At 35.7% G+C, this 21464-nt stretch overlaps 1 protein-coding gene across 1 annotated transcript in view; it reads right to left on the minus strand.

Annotated features, from left to right (window-relative positions):
• The window catches only part of TMEM38B (transmembrane protein 38B), a 46814-nt gene extending 25561 nt beyond the window's left edge, over nucleotides 1-21253 (minus strand). Inside the window, exons 1-2 of the mRNA XM_044657017.1 lie at nucleotides 21086-21253; nucleotides 4963-5119 (exon numbers count right to left, since the gene is read on the minus strand). Coding sequence (XP_044512952.1) covers nucleotides 4963-5119; nucleotides 21086-21197 — 269 coding nt within the window. The 5' untranslated portion in view covers nucleotides 21198-21253. The remainder of the gene's footprint in view (nucleotides 1-4962; nucleotides 5120-21085) is intronic.
• Nucleotides 21254-21464: the final 211 nt, after the last annotated feature.

Genomic DNA, 21464 nt, shown 5'->3' on the forward strand with positions numbered 1-21464 from the left:
GCCAGACATACAGTAGGCACTTAATAAATGGCTTCTGAATGCTAAGCCTGAGAAAGAATATGTCTAGAAAAATAAAAGGGAACTCAAGTGAGAGACTTGGAGCACAGTTGGGTGTCAGATATTGATGATGCTCTAGTAAGAAAGACTGAGAGGGCAGACAGATTAGGAGTAGGGGCAATAAGGGCCAAGCCTGAGAAGGAACTCAAGAGGGAGGGCAAGAGAAGCACTGTGAAAACCTAATATCCAGGAAGAGAGGGTAGACCACAATGATAAGTGCTTTAGCTAGGATGACAAGGTTAGAGACTAACATCATCAGATCTGGCAATTAAGAGATAAATAACTTTGGAGAAGGAAGTTTCCCTATTATCTGGGAATCAAACCACTTACTCAAAAATTTATGTAAAACCAATTACAAAATACCATGTATTTAAAGAATAACTTAAATAAAATGTCACTGCTTCTGATTGGGTTGTGACAATATAATTAAAATGATGTTGCTTCCTAAATTAATGTAAAGATTTAATGTTAAATCACACTATCTAGGAGTTTCTTTAAGAAGACAAATTATAATAATAAATTATTTGGAAGAAAAATAAGGTCTAGAATATTAAAGGAAGCCATTTTTAAAATGGTACTTAAACCTAAAATTATATTATAAAGAAGCAATTATCAAAATAGGTTCTAGTTTTAAAAAAAGAAAAATAGATTAGTGAAACTGACTAGATAAAAGGATCAGAAAAAAAATTCAACTATATCTCCAGTCTACACCTTCCTCTCAGAACATACTCTTTGATCCAGTGACACTGGCATCCTGGCTATTCCATAAATGAGATTTCACTCTTGACTCTGGGCATTTTTGCTGCTCTCCATGCCTGAAAATGTTTTCCCACTTCAGCTCTTCTTTTAAATCCCTTCTTCTACTAAAAGCTTTCTCTATTCCCTCTTAGTTCAAGTTCCTTCCTTATGTTGGTTTTCTATTTATCCTATATATATTTTAATTTGTTTATTTGTTAGTATGTTGTATGTCCATTAGACTGTAAATTCGTTGGGGGGCAGGAACTGTCTTTTGCCTCTTTTTATATACCCAGAGTTTAGCGCAGTGCCTGGCATATAGTAGGCACTTAATAAATGTTTACTGATTAATTGACATAGTAGTGCAATATAAAGAACACTGGATCTGGAGTCAGAGGATACAGATTCAATCCTTTCCTGGACTTTTATTTACCCATGTCAACTTTGGGCAATATAAACTTCACTCAAGATCTAAGATCCTATGATCAGGAACCTTGAGTTTTCAATAAACACAAAAACATAAACTATTTGAGGAAGGATTCTCTATTTGATAATTAAATTGGTAAGCAGAATGGAAGAAATCTAGCTTTAAAACAGCATCTCATACCATAAATCACAATAAAATCCAAATGATCTGAATGTAAATGATCTAAATATAAAAAAAGCAAACTATTTTTAAAATTGGAGAGAATAAAACCAGGTACCTTTCATAGTTAAGCAGAAGAGCAGCAAAGTGGCACAGAGGATAGAACTCTGGGTCTAGAGTCAGTAGTACTTGGGTTCAAATCTGGCCTAAGGCATTTTCTAGTTTTGTGACCCTAGGGAAGTCACTTAACACTGCTTGACTACCCCTTGCTCTTTTGCCTTAAAGTTGTTACTAAGATGAAAAGAAGGGTATTTAAAAAAAAGATAGGAGAAGAATTCTTACCTAAAGAAGGAAAATGAAAGATCACCCAAGATAAAAATAGATCATTTTCATTACACAAAATTGAAAAGCCTTTGCAATAACAAAATCAGTACATCAAGGATAAAAAGAGAAATAATCAATTTGCAAATAAAAAAAGAAATATACATATATATATTTGCATTAAACACCTCTAGCATGGTATCCAAGATATGTAGGGAATGAGCATGAATATATATAAGACCAAGAGCCACTCCCCAAAGGATAAGAGGTCAAAGGATATAAAATTCTCAAAAGAACTAAAATATATTAACAATCATTTCTATGAAAGGCTGCTCAAAATCACTAATTGTATTAAAGTACAAATAAAACAAAAGTGACAAAAAATTTAAATGGTCAATATTAGAAGAGCTAAAGGAAAATAAATATATACCAATACAATGTTGGTGGAGTTATGAACTGGTCCAATCATTCTGTAAAGCAATCTAAAATTATGCTTTATAAAAACATGACTAAGATATGCATACCCTTTGATCCCAAAATCCCACACCCAGGCATTTACTTAAATAAACACTAGAAGATTTTAATAGAATATTTTGTGGTAGTAAAGAATTAGAATAAAATAGATGCTCATCAACTGAGGAATGGCTAAACAAATCAAACCATGGTACATGATTACAATCAATTATTATTGTGCCATGAGATATGACAAGTAGGATAAATTCAGAGAAACATGAGAAATTTATATGACCTAATGCAAAGGAAAATTAACAGAATGAGAATAATAATGTAAAGAAAAACAATTTTACAAGACTACAGAACTCTTATCAATGTAATAAAGAATCAAAACTTCTGAAGACTAATAATGAATCATGCATGCCTCCTTATTTATTTTGGCAAAGAGATGATGAACTAAAGGTATAAAAGGAAATATACATTTTTAGACATGGCCACGCATTGACTGTTTTGCTTGACTATACCTATTTGTTATATGGGAAGTTATTTCTAAAAGGAAAGGATTTCTCAGGGACAGGGTTTTTACTGGGTAGTGTTAAAGATAGAAAAGAAAGATAAAAGAGTCAATAAAACATTTAAAAATAAATAGAAGAAAACAAAAAAGATCATAAGGAAACAAAATAACAAGGCAATTTCCTTACTATCAAATTCAATTTAATATATGCTTTAAAAAAACAAATGATGTAACTAAAGTTCAAGGTTCTATTTATAAACTCCCTTTTTGTTCTTTGTAACTGAAATGTTGTTTGTTGATGATTAAGTTGATAATAAAAATGTAAATTTAAAAAGAAATTATAAATATGAAGAATTCTGAAAAATTTGGAAAGACTTCAATTGATGCAGAATATAGTATGATGGAAGAAGGAACATAAAATATACAATAATTACAACAGTGGGAAGAACAAAAAAAGAAACAATACCATATAATAACCAAGTCAACACCATGGAATAGCTGAGAAAGGCATCTACCTCAACTGCCTCGGTGGAAGACTATGAATATAGGATTTAACGCATGCTAACAAATAGTTTATGAACTGGTTTCTGTTGAAATGCTTTTTTTACTTTTTCTTTTTTAAAGTTTGTTAAGGGATGTGTAAGTGGTATGAAAATGGGGAGAGGAAGTGGAAAGAAAGAAGGCATCATTGGAAATGACTGTGATATAAATGCAAATGCTATCAAAAATAGGATATTTTATAAAAAGAATTAAACAGAAGAAACAGAGTAGGGTAAACTGTATTTAGGAAACTGTGCAGCCCTTTCTACAATACTAAGCTGCTATGTGATGCAAAGTTCCACCATAGTACAATTATTTTCTTAGTAATTCTCTGTGGCTGTGAATCATGGTGAATAGTCCAGGCCTCAAGGAATCAAAATGACCAGTGACTAAAAAGGCAGTGAAGAGAGATGCCTGGTAGGTATAAGCAAGTAGCAACATGTTACTAACTATGATTTTATGAAAGAAGTTACATAAAAGTTTTACATATGCAGTAAGGAAATGATGAACAAGTTAATTTAAAACATGAGAAGATCAACATGAAATTATACAAGCAAAACCAAGAGAACACTGAATATAGCAACAGAAACATTGTTTGAAAAATAACTGTAAATACCCACCTTCAGAGAAAAAAGTGATAAATAGAAATATGCAAGACATAGCTTTAAATATACATTTTTCGGAGGTCAAATGATATCTTCTCTAGTGTGAAGAGAGGAGAAAGGGAGGATAATACCTGAGAACTTCAATGTAGGAAACAATTTTTTAAATGAATAAGTTATACAAAAGCATGATTAGAACAGGGGGTAGTTCAATCATATAACAAGAGTAAGTAATAAGAGATGGACATCTTAAGTATTCTTCTCATAACCATAAAATGTTTAAAAGTTCTAGAAAAATCCTTTTCATACAAGGTAACACTTCTATGAAGGATGTAGGGGAAGACATGGACAAAAATAGCAAAGGATAAGAGAGAGTAAATGGGTTACTACATGCAAAACTGAAAGGAATACAAACATCAGTGAGATCCAAAATCTACTAACGTACACCAAACTGAAAGCTAAGCAATTTTATTTAAATGGATAATTAGTACCAGTCAGGGTTTGGTATTCATATTATCTGAACACATATGAAAATGTATTTCTTCTTAGCTCTTCCTGTTAAGAAATTGTATTAAATTCAGGCCTGTACTGAATTTTAATTCAGTAATTAAATTAATTAATTGGGGCTGCATAAAGATATCACAATATGTAATAGGAGTAAAAAAAATAGGAGTCATACATAAATAATCAGCCAGACAATATTACTGTAGAGTTGTATGATTTCATATTAGATTTTGATTATAATTTCTTAATGAATGTATTATCAAATTGTATTATTAGGACAATATTATATGCAGTATATCTCATCTTCAGTAATGAGGCAACTAGTGTGAATACTTACACATTCAATTATAGAATCAATGAGAATGATCAATAAAAGAGGAGTCATCACTAATATACCTTAATGTGTGTTTTAATGTAAATATAGAATCATTATCCATTTAAATAAGTTTGTAAAGTTTTTCTACAGGAAAGTTAAATGAGCTGAGACTTCAGACTGGCAAAGAATATTCCAACACAACTAGTAATAGAATTCTTAATTTTAATTTTTATGATGTGCTAGAACTATTCCAAAATTGAGATGCTTTCAATACAAGAGTAGTTTTGAAAACATTTTTATGAATGTGTCATACTCTACTATAGCTGCTACTTACCAGATTGAAGATGCCAATAAGACATTAGTGCTATTTTCAAGAAATTTTGTTGGAGCCTCTCCAAGCAGTAGAGAAGACAAAATTCCCCCTCCAAAGCAATACAGCATAGCTCTAAACCAGCTTACAAAAGGATTATTCCATGCCATTGCAATAGCTCCTGAAATGAAAAATTAAAAAGGTTGTCTGGGATAATTATACATTTTTTAAAATACAGGTATGTCAAATACAACTATATAACCAAACTATAATAAAATAATAGACTATAGTTTTCAAATATTCAGTAATTTTCATTTATAGGTTAAAAAGTTAAATATGCATATTTAACAAATGTATTTGTTAAAATATGATCTTATTAACTAAAACTGTCTAGAAAAACTCCTGACATTCTTTAAATGACATTATTTAAAACCTTACCTTCTGTCTTAGAATCAATACTCTGAACTGGTTCCAAGGCAGAAGAGCACTAAGGATGATGCAGTGGGGGGTTAAGTGACTTGCCCAGGGTCACAGAGACTAGGAAGTGTCTATGTCAAATATTAACCCAGAATCTCCCATCTTTAGGCCTGGCTCTTAGTCTAATTAGTCACTTAGTTATCCGGCCTTAACAACATTTGTTCGCCATTAGTTGTATTTCTAACTACAACTCCATAAAATTATGATGTAATTCATAGTTTTCTTTATCTCAAACCAAACATGCTTCCAGTTCTATCAAGTATTCTTAAACACTTGAATGCCAATTCTGGGGCTAACAACTATTAATGAAATATATGAATTATTTTTAATTAGAGGGCTATTTTCAATGCCATTCCACGAGATCCAATTCCAATACTTCCTTATAGAAATCTACTGTGCTTCAAAAGATTTCTTTAATTGTGGTGTTAACAAAAGACCAAGTCAGTTTTTCAAGAATAGACATAGTTGAAAACTACCACACCAATGCAACTAACAACAATTTGGAAATAGGTCTTGAACAAGGACACATGTTAAAACCAGTGAAAATGTGCGTCAGTTATGGGTGGGGGGACAGCGGGGGGGTGAAGGGGAAAGTAGGGGCTTGAATCATGTAACCATGTTAAAAATGAATATTAATAAATGATTTAAAAAAATAAAATATACCATAGTCCAAAAAATAAAATAAAATAAGTCTAATTTCTTCAAAAAAAAAAAAAGAACAGACATAGTTGAGTATAAAAAGATGCATCACTATGAGGCCGGCCACTTAAATTCATTCAAAGTCCACATAACAAAGGAAAATAAATAGAAAATGACTTTAAGGCTTCTGCAGCCTTCTTTTACTTATGTAGGGACAGAAGCAGAGTAGCAGCAATGATGGCAATGTTAAAAATCATGAAGTCTCTAGATAGTTTACAAAGGCAGCTTATAACTTAGCTGTTGATATTCTAAATGGAAGATCCTTGTTCAATATGCAAAAGTGAACATACCATTAAATAAAATTAATCTTATCAATCTTTACTTTCTCACCATTAACAAAGTCCTAAGTTGAAGAAACCTAAAACAGCAAAATGTAAGGGTACTCACAGTGTTCTTGGAAAAGCAAATAAAAGAATCCCAGTCCCCTAAAAGTAGCTACTCTCTTTCTTTACAGACATATTTAACCAGCTTATGTTAATTATATATATATATATTTTATACACATATTTACATGTGTATATAAAATTCCTCCAATAAAATATTATTTCATAAGACATTTGGTGATCTTATATTACACTACTCATCATAAGTATTTGCCAAAATAATGAAAATAACTGCAAACTATGTATCATCATATGTTGCAATAAAGACAGAGAAATTCTATAAGGGGCTCAAGAGAACTTACAAATTAAATATACTTTTACATATTTGGTGACAGATAAGGATGAACAGATATGAAAAAACAGTTCTCAAAGGAAGAATTACAAACTATGAATTATATCATGTTAGAGATTGTTCCAGGTGTAAGGATGGAATTTGTGCAAGGGGGATGGGACAAGAGGAGCCAGAGAAGGAGTGACTGATGGTTGGTGACAGTTGAGAGACCAGAGGAATTCTGGGTAATTCTCCAGAGGAGGAAAGGGAAGGGGAGGACTTCTGGTGGAGGACTGAGAGAGGGAGGAGAACATCTCAGCTCGAATCCAGTCCTGTGGGCTTCCTGAGGATCTTTCTTTGGACATTGAAACCCTGATTCCCTGGTCAAAGATCCCATCACTTCTCACCCAATATAATCAATAATCAGGTAAGATGAGTTTTAGGACTCCATTTTGGGAGCGATCTCTTAGGCTCCTTCTCCCATTACCTAACCTTGCTGAGAGAACCTTTCTGGTCTAACTTACAATTATAGAAAAGGATAGAAATAGAAAATAGAAATAGAATCTGAAGGAGAAGAGGTGAGAGAAGATGCTTGGGAGTGGGAACCCCAAAGGTTCCCTCCTGAGTGATAAACCCCATAGAAATAGAGAAGAGGGCAACCCAAATCCCTCTGCCCTTTACCCCTTTCCCCAATCCCTGAACTGCAAAGAATAAAAGTCATTCATTAATTAGATAGCATTCCAGAGTGCCTAAGAAACAACAGGGGAGGAAGGAACCACAGCTTGGTCTGGCTGCCTCCATCTTGAAGTCAGATCACCCGCTTACTGTGAAGTTGACTGACCTTGGGGGAAGCTTGTGTGAACGCGGCCCTCATTCAGAATTGGATTGGGGCACCCCATACCTCATCTTATAGGAAAGCCAACTCCTGTGGGGCGGCAAGACCTTCCAGGTCACCCAGTTTCAGGGTGACACCCCCTCAAAGTCTTGGCAGTGCATATTGGGCACTAGGGGAGAGCTAAAAGAGTCTCCTCATAGACTCTCTCTCTTTCTCCCCTCTATCATAACATTGGTTACTTGGCTCTCATTTATTATTACAGATTTGGCAAGGCTCTCTTTATTATTGTTACACAGGTCATCAATAAGAGAAATAAAAATCAAAAACAATTCAAAGTTTCACCTCAAACTCAGTCAAACAGCAAGGATGGCAAAGGATGGATATTGTAGGAGTTATTCAAAAACTCTGGGAGGTGCCAAGATGGCAGAGTAGTAAAGGATAAATCCTAAAGAAGCTCTGAATATCCTTCCAAACCAATCTTTAAAAAGTGTCTCAAAAGAACAGAAGTCAAAGCAGTATGAACAAAGGGGCTCATCAGTGAAGATAAGTCTCAGGGTAAAACATTGTGGAAGTGTACTAACCCAACAAAAAAAAAAAAACACTGCAGACCTACCCCTGAAAATCCTAGGCCCTAGAGGTGAGGGTCAGAGCTCTATAGTATTGGGCTCCCCCTGGTCTCTGACAGGGAAGGGAAGACAGCCCCAAGGCAAAGCCCTATGAGACTGAAGCTAAAATGGAAATGACCAACAACATGCAGGGCTTTCAGTCCTCAAGCAGGAAAAGGAGTAAACAGCAGCAAAGAAAGCTCTTGGCCCAGGAAAATTTCTAAAGTGAAAAAGAGCAAAAAAACAGAAGCAACAGGAGAGGGTAAAAAACAAGCAAACACATGCAAACTCTCCAAAAAAAAAATGAAGGAACTCAAAAAGGAGTTCAAGACATCACCTACCAATCAAAACTGACTATATACTTTCAGGGGAAAGTATGTGCATTTAAGACCAAAAATTAAACAAGAATTTTGATGTCCAAATACAAAATTCAAGAGAACCATAAAAAGGTAAATAAGAAAGAGAAAAAAAATTAAGGGCTTCAACAGGGTCAAACTGATTACGTTCCTTTATGGAAAAAATGATATTTGTAAATCTTACAAATTGTTTTCATTATTATAGTATATAGAAAAAATATACATAAGGCAGAGGGTGTGGTATTACGCTGTTTAGGATGATATGTAAAAAAATGTAAGGGAAAAAAAGAGGATGGTCCTAAGAGAAATGCAAAAAGGTAAAATGGGGTAAATTATACCACATAAAGAGCACAAGGGAGGGGAAGAGGAGAGAATACTATAAGAAGGGGAAGATGAGGATGGTGACAGGTAATATTTAAACCTTACTCTCAGTGGAATCCATTAAAAGAGGGAAGAATAGCCAGATTTACTGGAGTAGAGAATCCTATCTTACCCTATGGACAAGTAGAAGAGGAATAAGATAGGGAAGAGAGTAATATAAGGGACAGAAAAGTTGGGGAGGTGATTAAAAGACCCTAAAGAGAAGTAGGAGGGGAATAAGAAGGGAGGTGCTAGAAACAAACTGGGAAAAAATTTTATAACAAAAACCTCTGACAAAGGTCTAATTTCTCAAATTTATAAGGAACTAAGTCAAATGTACAAGAAATAGCCATTCCCCAATTGAAAAATGGTCAAGGGACATGAATAGGCAATTTTCAGATGAAGAAATCAAAACTATCAATAATCACATGAAAAAGTGTTCTAAATCCCTCCTAATTAGAGAAATGCAAATCAAAACAACTCTGAGGTGCCACCTCACACCTAGCAGATTGGCCAAAATGACAGTAAAGGAAAATAATAAATGTTGGAGGGGATTTAACAAAATTAGGACATTGATGCATTGCTGGTAGAGTTGTGAATCCAACCATTCTGGAAAGCAATTTGGAATTATGCCCAAAGGGTTTTAAAAGAATGCACATACCCTTTGATCCAGCAATACCACTACTGACTTTGTACCCAAAGTTATAATTTAAAACGGTTGTACAAAAATATTCATAGCTGCACTCTTTGTGGAGGCAAAAAAATGGAAAATGAGGTGGTGGAATTTTTTAAAAACCAAACACACTGTTGCTAGTGCTGTGAATTGGTCCGAAGAGTCTGGAAAGCAAATTGGAATTGCACTAAGAAAGTGACTACAACAGCCCTCGCCTTTAATCTAGAGATTTCAGTGTGGCATATGCACCAAGAAGGTCAAAGATAAAAAAGGCCTAATACACAGCAAAATATGTATAGCAACATTTTTTATCATAGCAAAGAAATAAAAAACAATGTTGACAGCCATAAACTGGGGAGACTAAATACAGTTATGGTACATAAATGTAAAGGAATAGTATTGCTGCATAAGAAATGACTATAAAAATACAAAGAAACATGAAAAAATTATTAAGAATTGATTAAAGTGAAGTAAACAAAGCTAGAAAAACCATAAACACAAAAACCATAACGATGTAAATGGAAGGAACCAAAAAAAGAGAGAAAGAAAAGAAAATGAACATTATTTAAGACCAAACTTCGTCCCCTCAGAAGAAATATAAGAACATACCTTCCTCCTACCTTTGAAGAGGTAGAGGGGACTAAGGATGTGAAAAACTATAGATACTATAGGACTAGTGATAACTAGAGTTAGAACAGAGATATATTTGGAAATGAAGGTGACATGAAAACATAAGAGAGCAATAATATTTTGAAAAGAGAAAAATGTTGTATACATTTCTTCCTTTTTGCATCATTCGACACCAAATACAATAGCCTTCCAAGTTCCATCCCTGACTAAGTAATCTTAAATACATAAGGAATCACAGAAGTCATCTAGCCTAACTCTTACTGGAATAAATCCCCCTACAATGTAATCTGATATATGGTCATTTTACCTAAAAGCAAGGATTAAAGTCAGTTCAATTTAAATTCCATAAAATCTAATTCCTGATCAAACAAGTTAACATATGTAAAGTGTTTGGGAAAGTTTAAAGTGCTAAAAAATACTGTTAACTATTATTACTATTTGTACACATGCTACTCACCAACACAAGTCCATTACTTTTCACAATGTATGTATTCATTCAAAAACAATACTTTTATTAGGTTCACATAAACCACCTCAGAATGCAACAAATAAGTATACCTGATTGCTTAAAAATACATTACCATGGGGGCAACTGGGTAACTCAGTGGATTGAGAGCCAGGCCTAGAGATGGGAGGTCCTGGGTTCAAATCTGGTCTCAGATACTTCCCAGCTGTGTGACCCTGGGCAAGTCACTTGACCCCCATTGCCTACCCTTACCACTCTTCTGCCTTGGAGCCAATACACAGTATTGACTCCAAGATGGAAGGTAAGGGTTTAAAAAAAATACATTACCATACTCATACACAAAATATAACAGCTTTCTTTAAAAAAAAAAACAAACATCCCCCTTTCCTCCATGAACATTTGAATTGTGTAATCAAGTCCAGACAGTCTAAAATTACAATAATAAACTTATACTCAAGCACACACATAATATTCAACCAATCAAGTATGGCGCATTTAGAAGACTAGCATCTCTGGTGGGAATATTGTTGTGCTATAAGAAATGACAAGCATGATATAGACAAAGAAGCATGGTGAAATTTACACAATCTTATGCAGAATGGATTAAGCAGAGCCAAAATATAATACATAAAATGACTCTAATACTATATAAATGAAGAGAACAACCACAAAACAATACAAATTGAATGTTTCAAAATTACAAAACTTAAATAATCATGACTCAAAAGATGAGATATGAAAAGACATACTCATTCCTCTCCTTTGTAAAGGTGGGTAGTACACTGTACATATTTTCAGACTTTTTGTGATATTTATCAGTTTTGCTGATTTTTTTTCACTGCTTTTCTTAAAATATTGTAGAGTAATGGGTGAAATTTTAGTCATGTAAAAAACAAAAGATCAATAAAAATGTATTTAATAAGAAATAAAACTAAAAATTCTATAAATAGGTTTTCTAAAACAAAAATTAGATTATAATTGGAAACATGGAGTAATTCCACTGACACAGTCTAATTATAAGACAATGGATAAGTCACTCAACCTTTGTTATGAGTACCTCAAAAACACTATCAACTGCAAAATATTTGCTGCTATTTATTACTACAGAGAGCTACCTTGTAGAGAACTCATATCATTAATGATATCATAGTTCTAGACCAAAACAAAATATAACTTGTATCTTTGCAGATTCATAATTAATAAGTGGATAAAGAGAACCTCTCCCTTACATACAACATGCTAACTCTACTCTCTCCTCCTCCAGGGAACACCAAAATAATCTTCCTTAAAAATAAGTCAGACCACGGTCCTTGTCTTCTACTTAAGAACCATCTAGTAATTGCCTATTATTTTTAGTATAATATACAAATCCCTCAAATTGGAATTTTCAGATCTAATCTTTTTTTCCAAGCTTCCTGCATTTCGTCCTCTTTACAACATTCTACTTCAAAGTTTAAATGGTCTACTTGCTTGCTGTTCCCCATAAATGGCATTCCATATTTTGCCACTGTGCCTTTGTAAGGCATACCCAGAATGCATTCTCTCCTTATCTCCAACTCTTAGATTTCCTAGCTTCTTTCAAAGATCAGTTCATGTACATCTCTTACCATAATGTTTTCTAAATTTTGTGTGGCACTCCATCTTTTTTTAGACATTAAATTATAGGGGCAGCTGGGTAGCTCAGTGGAGTGAGAGTCAGGCCTAGAGACAGGAGGTCCTAGGTTCAAACCCCGTCTCAGCCACTTCCCAGCTGTGTGACCCTGGGCAAATCACTTGACCCCCATTGCCCACCCTTACCAATCTTCCACCTATGAGACAATACACCGAAGTACAAGGGTTAAAAAAAAAAAAAAGACATTAAATTATATTGTGCCTCTCCCTACTTTTCACAAAACAATCTATTCAATAATTGTCTTAGCTCATATTTTATCAAAATAAAATCAAGTACTTAAATGTATGAGAAAAGCAATGCAACATATAGATAGATATGTACTGATTACACCCTTCACAGTTTTTGTGGTTATAATATAAAATAATAATCATAATTATAATATTATTGTGATAAGTGAGCTTGGTTGGTGATATTTCTACTCATAATTCTTTTTTAGCCACTGAGATCGGTATTTGGTTCTTTATAGCAGATTGCCATGTTTTACACCAATAAAATGCTGAGATGATAGATATTGGGTTGTAAAGGAATCTTACAAGCTATAGAGTCCTACATCCTCATTCTACAGATAAGGAAACTGAAGCTCAAAGAGGTTATTTGCCCAAGGTCACACAAGAAGCAAATGTGAAAACTGGGACCTAAAAGCCAGTGCTCTGTTAATTAGATTTGCATCAAATTATATAATAAATCAGACAAAAAAAATCTATGAATCATTGCTGTTGGAACAGTCAGATCAAATGTACCAAGTACAACTAAGGCAAATGGTTTACTGATAAGATTCAAAATTACAAATATCTTGGTCTTTAAAATAAAATAGTAAATATTTCTGAAGAGTGGTGAACTGATTATATACAGGTCTTTACTTTCTTATATTTTAGGGTAGTCTTTCATAGTCACAAATAATTTTTATATGAAAATAGCTTTAATTTTTCTGTAAATCCAGTACCTTTTATGTTTCTGAATCAGAGTATGAATCAGAAAATCTTTCACTGATTTAGAGTGCTTAATTTTTTTTAAACATATCTAATGCATGTGCAAGCTTCACAAGAAAAATTTGAATTTTTTTTTCATCTTAATCATCTCTATGGATGATGTCAACTTCTTCTTTTAGATCAAATACACTTTAAAGTAGCATCATAGATTTAGGGCCAGAGAATACTTAAAGATCACAGTTATTCCAACCCCAAAATTGTATAGATGAGGAAATAAAGACTCTGAAAGACTAAGCAATTTATTACACAGACAGGAAGACTTTAGCACAAGTCAAAATCAATGTTAAGCAATGTCATGTTCTATGTTTATATAATTCTGCAAAGACCTTTTCTCTTAAAGAGCTTTTTAGTAGGTTTACTTTTGTAATAATTTCAAAAAACTGTATATAGTTCCTTTTTCATATTCACCTAAAAAAAGTAATTGTGAAGCATGTCATAATTTTTACTTGTGTTTGTAGATCTATATTTCATTCTGACATCAAGTAATCCTTACTAGTGCAGAGTCTAATGTAATTTGTGTCAATTTTTAAATTTGTCACTTATTCTAAAACTTTCTTCTGATGTGGCAATGCCATTAGTAGGCTTACCCATATCTCCAGCAACAATTTCAACAACAAATCATATCTACATCAACAAATGAGTATCTTTGACTACGTCAGTTGCTTTTTCCACTTCAGTAGTGACAAGTTAAGTGACTTGCCTGAATTCTCATTCCTACTTATCTACAAGTCAAACCAATGCCAAGTGTTCTTTTAACCATGTCAACAGCTAGAGATAGTTCCAGAATTTCTTTTATTAATAAGGTTTTTTCACTTAGCAATTCTGTAAGCAACCTTATGTGACAAAGCAATCCTTGTGATGTCACTAACATGACTTTTAAACAAGTTTAGTTTTGGCTAAGTAAAAGAATCTAACTTTCCCTAGAAAAATATTCCATGTTGTCATTGTATATTGTATTGATACTTTCAAAGTGTCATTTCAATTTATTATTTTCCATGCTCTCTAGATGCCAGGAGCCTCTCAGAGAAATACGGTCTTATCAGGGCTCCATCAAAGTCAGTGCAGATGGCAAAACCCTGAATTGACCTCTGTGATCTGAAAATCAGCCACAGAATGAATGAATAGCCCAATCAGATCCCTTTGTGTGACTCTTCTGACCAACATTTTTTATTATTAAAATTACTATAATCTATATTTTTAGGATACCCTCAAGTTTTGTAGTATAGATATAAAATTTCTTTATAGAAATCCATTTACAGAACTCTCTTATAGATTTCCCTTTAATATTCTATAATAAACCAGCATTTAATGAGTTAATAGCTATACCCTCAGTGAAATAGGAGGAGCTACTTCAATCTCTCTCTCCCAAGAGCTTGAAGAACACAGTATGAATAAACCAAAATATTCTCACACTTTACTACTTTCCCACATTAGACTTATCCCCCCAAATTTGAGAGTTCTCACACTCTAATACACTTTTGAAATATGTTGATGGTCTGTTATCAAAATAATAATTGGATAACCTAAGGTCTTGGTAGCCTTGAAAGTTGTTTAGACTAAAATATAATTGATATGAGAAATTGAACTTTTGCTTACCAATTTACTGTAACATTGGGTTCTTCTCTGTTTTGATTTTGAAATGTAAATTTTCCCAGCATTTGTGTGACTGTGAGAGAAAAAGATTCTACAGGAAGTAGCAGAGAGCAGGTTCCGTAAATCCACTGTGTCTCTGACTCTTCCTCCCTCTTAGCTAAACCATTATACCTCTCAAGATAACTGGAAACTGCTGGCTGGCTTCCAGCATCTAGAGGTGAAGCATTTGTACTAAGCTAACAATGGTCATTCTATCTCCATCACTAACATCACTGACAAAAACAGAAATGTGTATTCTAAAACAAGAAGAAGCTGGAGTATCAAAATTATATGTACCTCTTAAACCACTGTTGGAATTTATTCCCCAACATTGTAAGAACTAAAATTTCTCCAAATAAATAATTCATTTTCCCATACTAAGGAAGAAATGAAAACTGAAAACTGCTGTTTGGTCCAGGAAATACTTTCAGTAAGATCTAAATATTTTCTAAATCAGGTGTTTGTCATCTCCCTGTTAGAATTTAAGTTATTTGCAAGTAATGACTGTTTTATTTATTGTATCTGTATACCCAGCTCCTAGAACATAGTGGGCTCTTAATGAATACTAGCCGATTGACTGACCAGGATTTCAATAAACCTTTCATCCCAATACTTTGAGAATGAATTTCAGCATTCCAATTACAGTAATTCTTCCATTAATAAAGATGATACCCATTAAAGACAACAATTTGTTATTAAAAAATGTCATTAATTTATAGCAATCATGCAGAAGGCATAGGGTTTTCAGTATGTCAGAAAGGGGGAATAATGGCATGAAAACATACTAACAAAAATAAAGTAAATGTGGAATAATGCCATGAATGAAACTCATTCACATTATAATTATTCAATCCTAAATATAAATGTTGATATTGGATTCCCATCTATGATAATGGGAAAAGGAAAACAGGGGCAATAATTAGAAAGCAACTAGTCAGGCAATAGACCCTCTATGGCCATGATGGTAAACCTACGGTATACATGACAAAGACAGCACACAGAGACATCTCTGCGGGCATGTGCCCCATCCCTGGCAGAGTTGGTTACTAGAAAGGCAGAGGGACTCTGGCAGAGCTGCTCCCTCCCCATCTCCATCATGCCTCCCCACCCTCTACCCTTACTCCCTCCCCTGTCTGGGACTAGGGAATACAAGGGAGCAGAGGGTCTCCTCCCCTGCCACCAGCCCAGCCCTACCCCCTAAAAGATCTCCACTTTCCTCCCTTCCTTCCCCACTAGTTGCCAGTCTGGGGAGTGACCCCAACCCCCAAAGGCTCACTGTGTTCTCTCCACCCTTCTCTCACCCAACTTGGGTCAGCAGCCCAATAGGCAGCCCCACTCCCAGTAGGTGGTCACATGATGGATGCATCATTGTTATGCAAATATAAGCAGCCTAAAAGGTACTGAGGTTGCATCTCTGCCACAGGACTGAGCAAAGGCTGCCTGGGGCTCTCTTGACAAGGACATGCACCCCACAATAAGAAGCTGCAATCCCCCCAGCCTTCTCCCACCTTCCCAATCCTACTAGTCTTCTCCAGCTGAGCAAAACTCGGCAGCAGCCCCTCACTCGGCTCAGGGTTCCCACAAGCAGACTGGGACCCCAGCATCGCCCCCAAATACAGGGAGGGAGAGTGAGGGCACTCAAGAGTCTCAGGCACAGAGTCTGGGGCATGGCACATGGTCTCTAAAAGGTTCACCACCACTACTCTAAGACCTAACTCTACCTTTCCAAATCACTAAAGTTGAAAGTGATTCCTCAAACCCCTTGAATTTACCTGATGCATTTTGAATCTTTCCTTTAACTCAACCATTATGCCTTATAGTGTACTTATTTAGGTATATCACCCATGGTTCTCCCTGTTTAAAGGTAAGCCTTTTGAGGTCAAGGCCTGTCATTTTTGCATTTTAAGTGCTGAGCACAGTGCCTGACACATAATAGACTTCCTGAATAAATTCTCTCTGAATTGAATTATCTCCATCATCCTTCGTTCTCACTGAAACCTCTCATTCAAATATTCCTCAAAATTTTCTCAGACCATTACCCATACTATCACTTCATTTTTATCAATTCTTAAAAGAGTGACAGAATAAGGCAATGAATTGGGAATGCATCTTTTAGAAAACTAGGAAAGCAAGAAATTTTTAAAACTCCGAATAGCAATGAAAAAAATTATCAACAAGGCTACAACATATCAAAATTATTACACGCTATGATCAAGTTGGGTTGATACCAAGAATGCAAGGTTATTTCAATATTAGATAAACTATAACCACAATAAGCCATGGTAATAACAAAAACAATAAAATGGCATTATTATACTGATAAATAGATAACAAAAGACTTTTGACAAAACACTCATTCCTGTTAAAAATACTAAGAAGCACAGGAATAAGTAGGCTTTTCCTTAATATGATAAATAGTATATATATAAACTAAAACCAAGCATTAACATTATAGATTCATGGAGGCAAATTAGAAGTCTTCCCAATAAAATAACATCAGGAGCAATAATAATAGCTAGCATTTCCATAATATTTTAAAGTTTGCAAAGTACTTGGTAAATATTATCTCAAGACATAATAACAGCAAACAGGTACTAAGTGTCTAATAACCTTGGAAAGTAGGTACTATTATTATTATTTCAATCCTATAGATGAGGTAATTGGGTCAGAGATTAAGTGATTTGCACAGTCACATAAGTGATGATTGAGGCTACATTTTTAATTCTGGGCTTCCTAACTCCAAGATCAAAGAGAAAGCAAGAAAATCCTTTATCATGCTATAATTTGATATATAGCTACAGGTGCTAGCTAAAGTAATATGAAAAAGAAAAAACAGAATACTTGAAGAAATAAACATCAATTTTGAAGATGACAGTCTATTTGGAGAGCCTGAAAAGATTGAACTAAAAAACTTAAAACCATAACTTCAGTAAAATATCAAGACACAAAATAAATTCACATAAGGCTTCAACTTTTTCTCTATGTTACCATCAAAACCCAAAAAGAAAAGATAAATTCCATTTAAAATAACTATAAAATATGATAACTATACAAAAAATACAAAATGTGATACAAATATTTGGAATTTCATCTTCCAAAACACATACACACACAGTCAACAAGTGTTTATTAAGCACCTACTATGTGCCAAGAACTGTGGTTAAGTGCTAAGGATACAAAGATAAGCAAGGAATTCACACATTAATAGGGAGGGAAGCATTCAGATAACCATGCACAAATAAGATATGTGTAAGTGTTATGTATGTATCAGTCAGTAAATGTTAAGCTCCTACTATGTGCCAGGCACTCTGCTAATAATCTTATGGGGAAGATAACAAAGAAATATATATTAAAAAGTAATATACAGAAGAAATAGGAAATGGTTAAAAGAGGGAAAATACTATTATTAAGAAGGTTTGGGAAAAGCCTCCTGTAGAAGATGGAATTTTGGCTGATTTAAAGGAAGTCATGGAAGCCAGGAGGAAAAGAGGAGGGAGAGCATTCCAAAAATAATCGCCAGAGAAAATACCCAAAGTCAAAAGAGTGTTTTATTCATGGAACAGTCAGGAGGCCTCTGACACTGGATAGAAACATGTGTCCAGGAGGTAAAGCATATTAAGACTAGAAAGTAGGAAGAATCTGGTTATGAAAGGCATTGAATGTAGAACAAAGATTTTTTTATTCAATCCTGGAAGCAATAGGAAGCACATGTGCTTTAGGAAATCACTTTGGTTGCTGAATAGAAGATGAACTGGAGTGGGAAAATACTTGAGGTAGGCAGATCTACCAGCAGTTATTGCAATAGCCCAGGTGCAAGATGACAAGGGCCTGCACTAGAGTAATGACAGCATCAGAGGAGAGAAGGGGGCATATTTGAAAGAAGTTGCAAAGGGAAATCACCAGGCTTTAGGAAGAGATTGAATATGGGGAGGTGAAAGGTCAAGGATAACTCATAGGTAGTGATTGCAGGCCTAGAACTACATTGCCCTCAACAGTAATAGGGAAGTTCGGCCTGGGAAAGGAAATTTCGCTGAGATTTGAAGTAAGCCAAGGAAGTAGAAATGAGGAAAGAAAGAATTCCAGGCATGAGCCACAGCCAGTAAAAATGCCCAGTCAGATGACAGAGGTGTTTAGATGATGTTTGAGGACAGCAAAGAGACCAATGTTACTGGTCACAGTTTCAAGAAGACTGGAAAGGTAGGAAGGGGCCGGATTATGATCCTAAAAAACCAAAGGATGTTTTTATTGTTGATCTTGGAGGTAAAAAAAGACTCACTGCAGTAGACTGGATAGGGAAATGATGTTCAGACCTGTTCAAATCTGGCCTCAGATACTTTTTAGCTTTCTGACTCTGGGCTAGTCACTTAACCCTGTTTGTCTCAGTTTCCTCAATGAACAGAAGGAAATGCCAAACCAAAGCAGGATATCTGCCAAGAAAACTCCACATGGGATCATGATCAGTCAGACATGGCTGAAAAATAACTGAACAGATCTGCCTATCTTAAGTCTTCCTCTACTTCAATCCATTCTCCATTCAACCACTAAAATGATTATCCTAAAACTCATCTGATCATGTCTGTCATACTCGCACACATGACACACACTATAAATTCTAGTGGCTTCCCATTGCTTCTAGTAGTAAAAACAAAATCCTGTTTGCATTCAAAGCCCTTCATAACCGAGTCCTACCTTTTCAGTCTTCTTACACCTCACTCTTCTATATATTCTTCAATCCAGTGATATCAGCCTCCTGGCTTCTTCACAAATAACATAAATATATCTTTAATATCTATCCCTAGGCTGCAGGTACTCTCTCTAGCATCTCTAGGAAATCTCATTATGTTGCAAGATTGAATTTGCCTATTCCTCACATCTCATTAGTACCCTCTGCTCCTCTGCCTAAAGGGTAGGTCCAGGCTCCAGGGCCTCTATTGAAAGAAGGGGCTGGGCAGTTTTCTCCCAATTTCCAAGAGCTCCACTGCTTTGGGACTTATCTACCTCTCCATCACTCTTCAATCCCTTTTCAGCTTCCTTTGGTGCATTGTCTTCCCTCATCAGAATATAAACCCCTGGAAGGCAGGGGCTGTCTTTGTTTCTATCAATATAGTGCTATTCCTATAGTATGCTCTTAAATGTTTACTGGCTGACCCGGCTGAAATATAAGGGAAAATTCCCAGCTGAGAGAGTGAAAGAAAAAGAAGCCAAGGGAAGTTTGAAAAAATGATGAAAATGTTGCAAAAGGCACTGTGGTGGATGGGTACCCAAGTCAGTTAGCAATCCAGGGATTCTCAAACTCTTTAACTCCAACTTTTACTTTCAGACCATTACTTTAAATACTGACAGTATATTCAGGGTTGCAGTGTCTCATAATTTCAATAATATTTCAAGAGATGCCTTTTTTTAATGGAAAAAAAATCTTGCGCACAATTTGGAATTGTCAACTGTGAGCCTTTTGCCTTGGCTCTTAAATGCTTTCCAAGAACATGACTTTAACACTATGCAAAACTTATCCTTAGACTGCAACAGAAATCTTATAACCACAAATACTTGCTCTAGATCACTCAGCCACCTGTCTTAAATGGTATATCAGAGTCAGCAAACCCTTCCTCACAGGCAAGAGCCAAGACTGCATGCTTACTGGGCAGCTGAAGTTAATTATATACAGACTGGTACACAAGGAACCCATTTGGCAGTAATCCTCACAACCCATTTCACGAACTTACCTTTTAAACACCATGTATGGACAAGATCCTGTATTTGACCCCGAGGACGGGGATGGGTGGAAAAGTGTGTGTGTGAGTAAAGGGTTTTACAATTTTATTCTCACACCCCGAGGTGGGGTAAGAAAGACGAAAAATCGCAATCCCCAGTTCCAGGGCGCTGACAGTCTGGCAGTATTAAGCACGGGTGCAGAAGGGCCAAGGGAAGAGAGAAGACAAGAGAGGCGCCAAGGGGAAACTGAGGCGGAGATCGGTCTCTGTCTCCGGGTGGGCTAAGGCGGGGCGGCGGGGGCAGCTCCGCGTCTCCCCCATCGCGGGCGGACTGGCAGGCAACCCCTCCTGCCGGGACTCCAGGGCTCCCATAGCCAAAGGGACTCACCGGACTGCCCCCTCATCGACATCACGGACACCAGGTAATGGGCGATATCAAAGAAGGGAAACATGGAGATCTGAGAGAAGGTGAGGGGCACATCCTCCCACATACGGATCATGGCAGGGACGTCTACCAGCCGTTAGCTCCAACTAAGGGGGGAAGGCTCCGCGTTACTCTACCGCAGACCCCACTCCTCAGAGGTTCAAGCCTATCAAGCCACGCGCATGCGCTCAATACTCAGCTTAACCGTTGGGGGAGGGGTAGGAGAAGGGTAATCCGGGGGCGGAGCGTAGGCGTTGCGCCGGAGGTCGGGGGACTAGACACCAACAACCCCGAAAGGCAATTGGCCAGGAGAGATAGGCCCGCCCCTTCGTTCCCTCTGGGC

Source organism: Gracilinanus agilis, chromosome 1 (genome assembly GCF_016433145.1).
Source record: "Gracilinanus agilis isolate LMUSP501 chromosome 1, AgileGrace, whole genome shotgun sequence".
Taxonomy (NCBI): Eukaryota; Metazoa; Chordata; class Mammalia; order Didelphimorphia; family Didelphidae; genus Gracilinanus; species Gracilinanus agilis.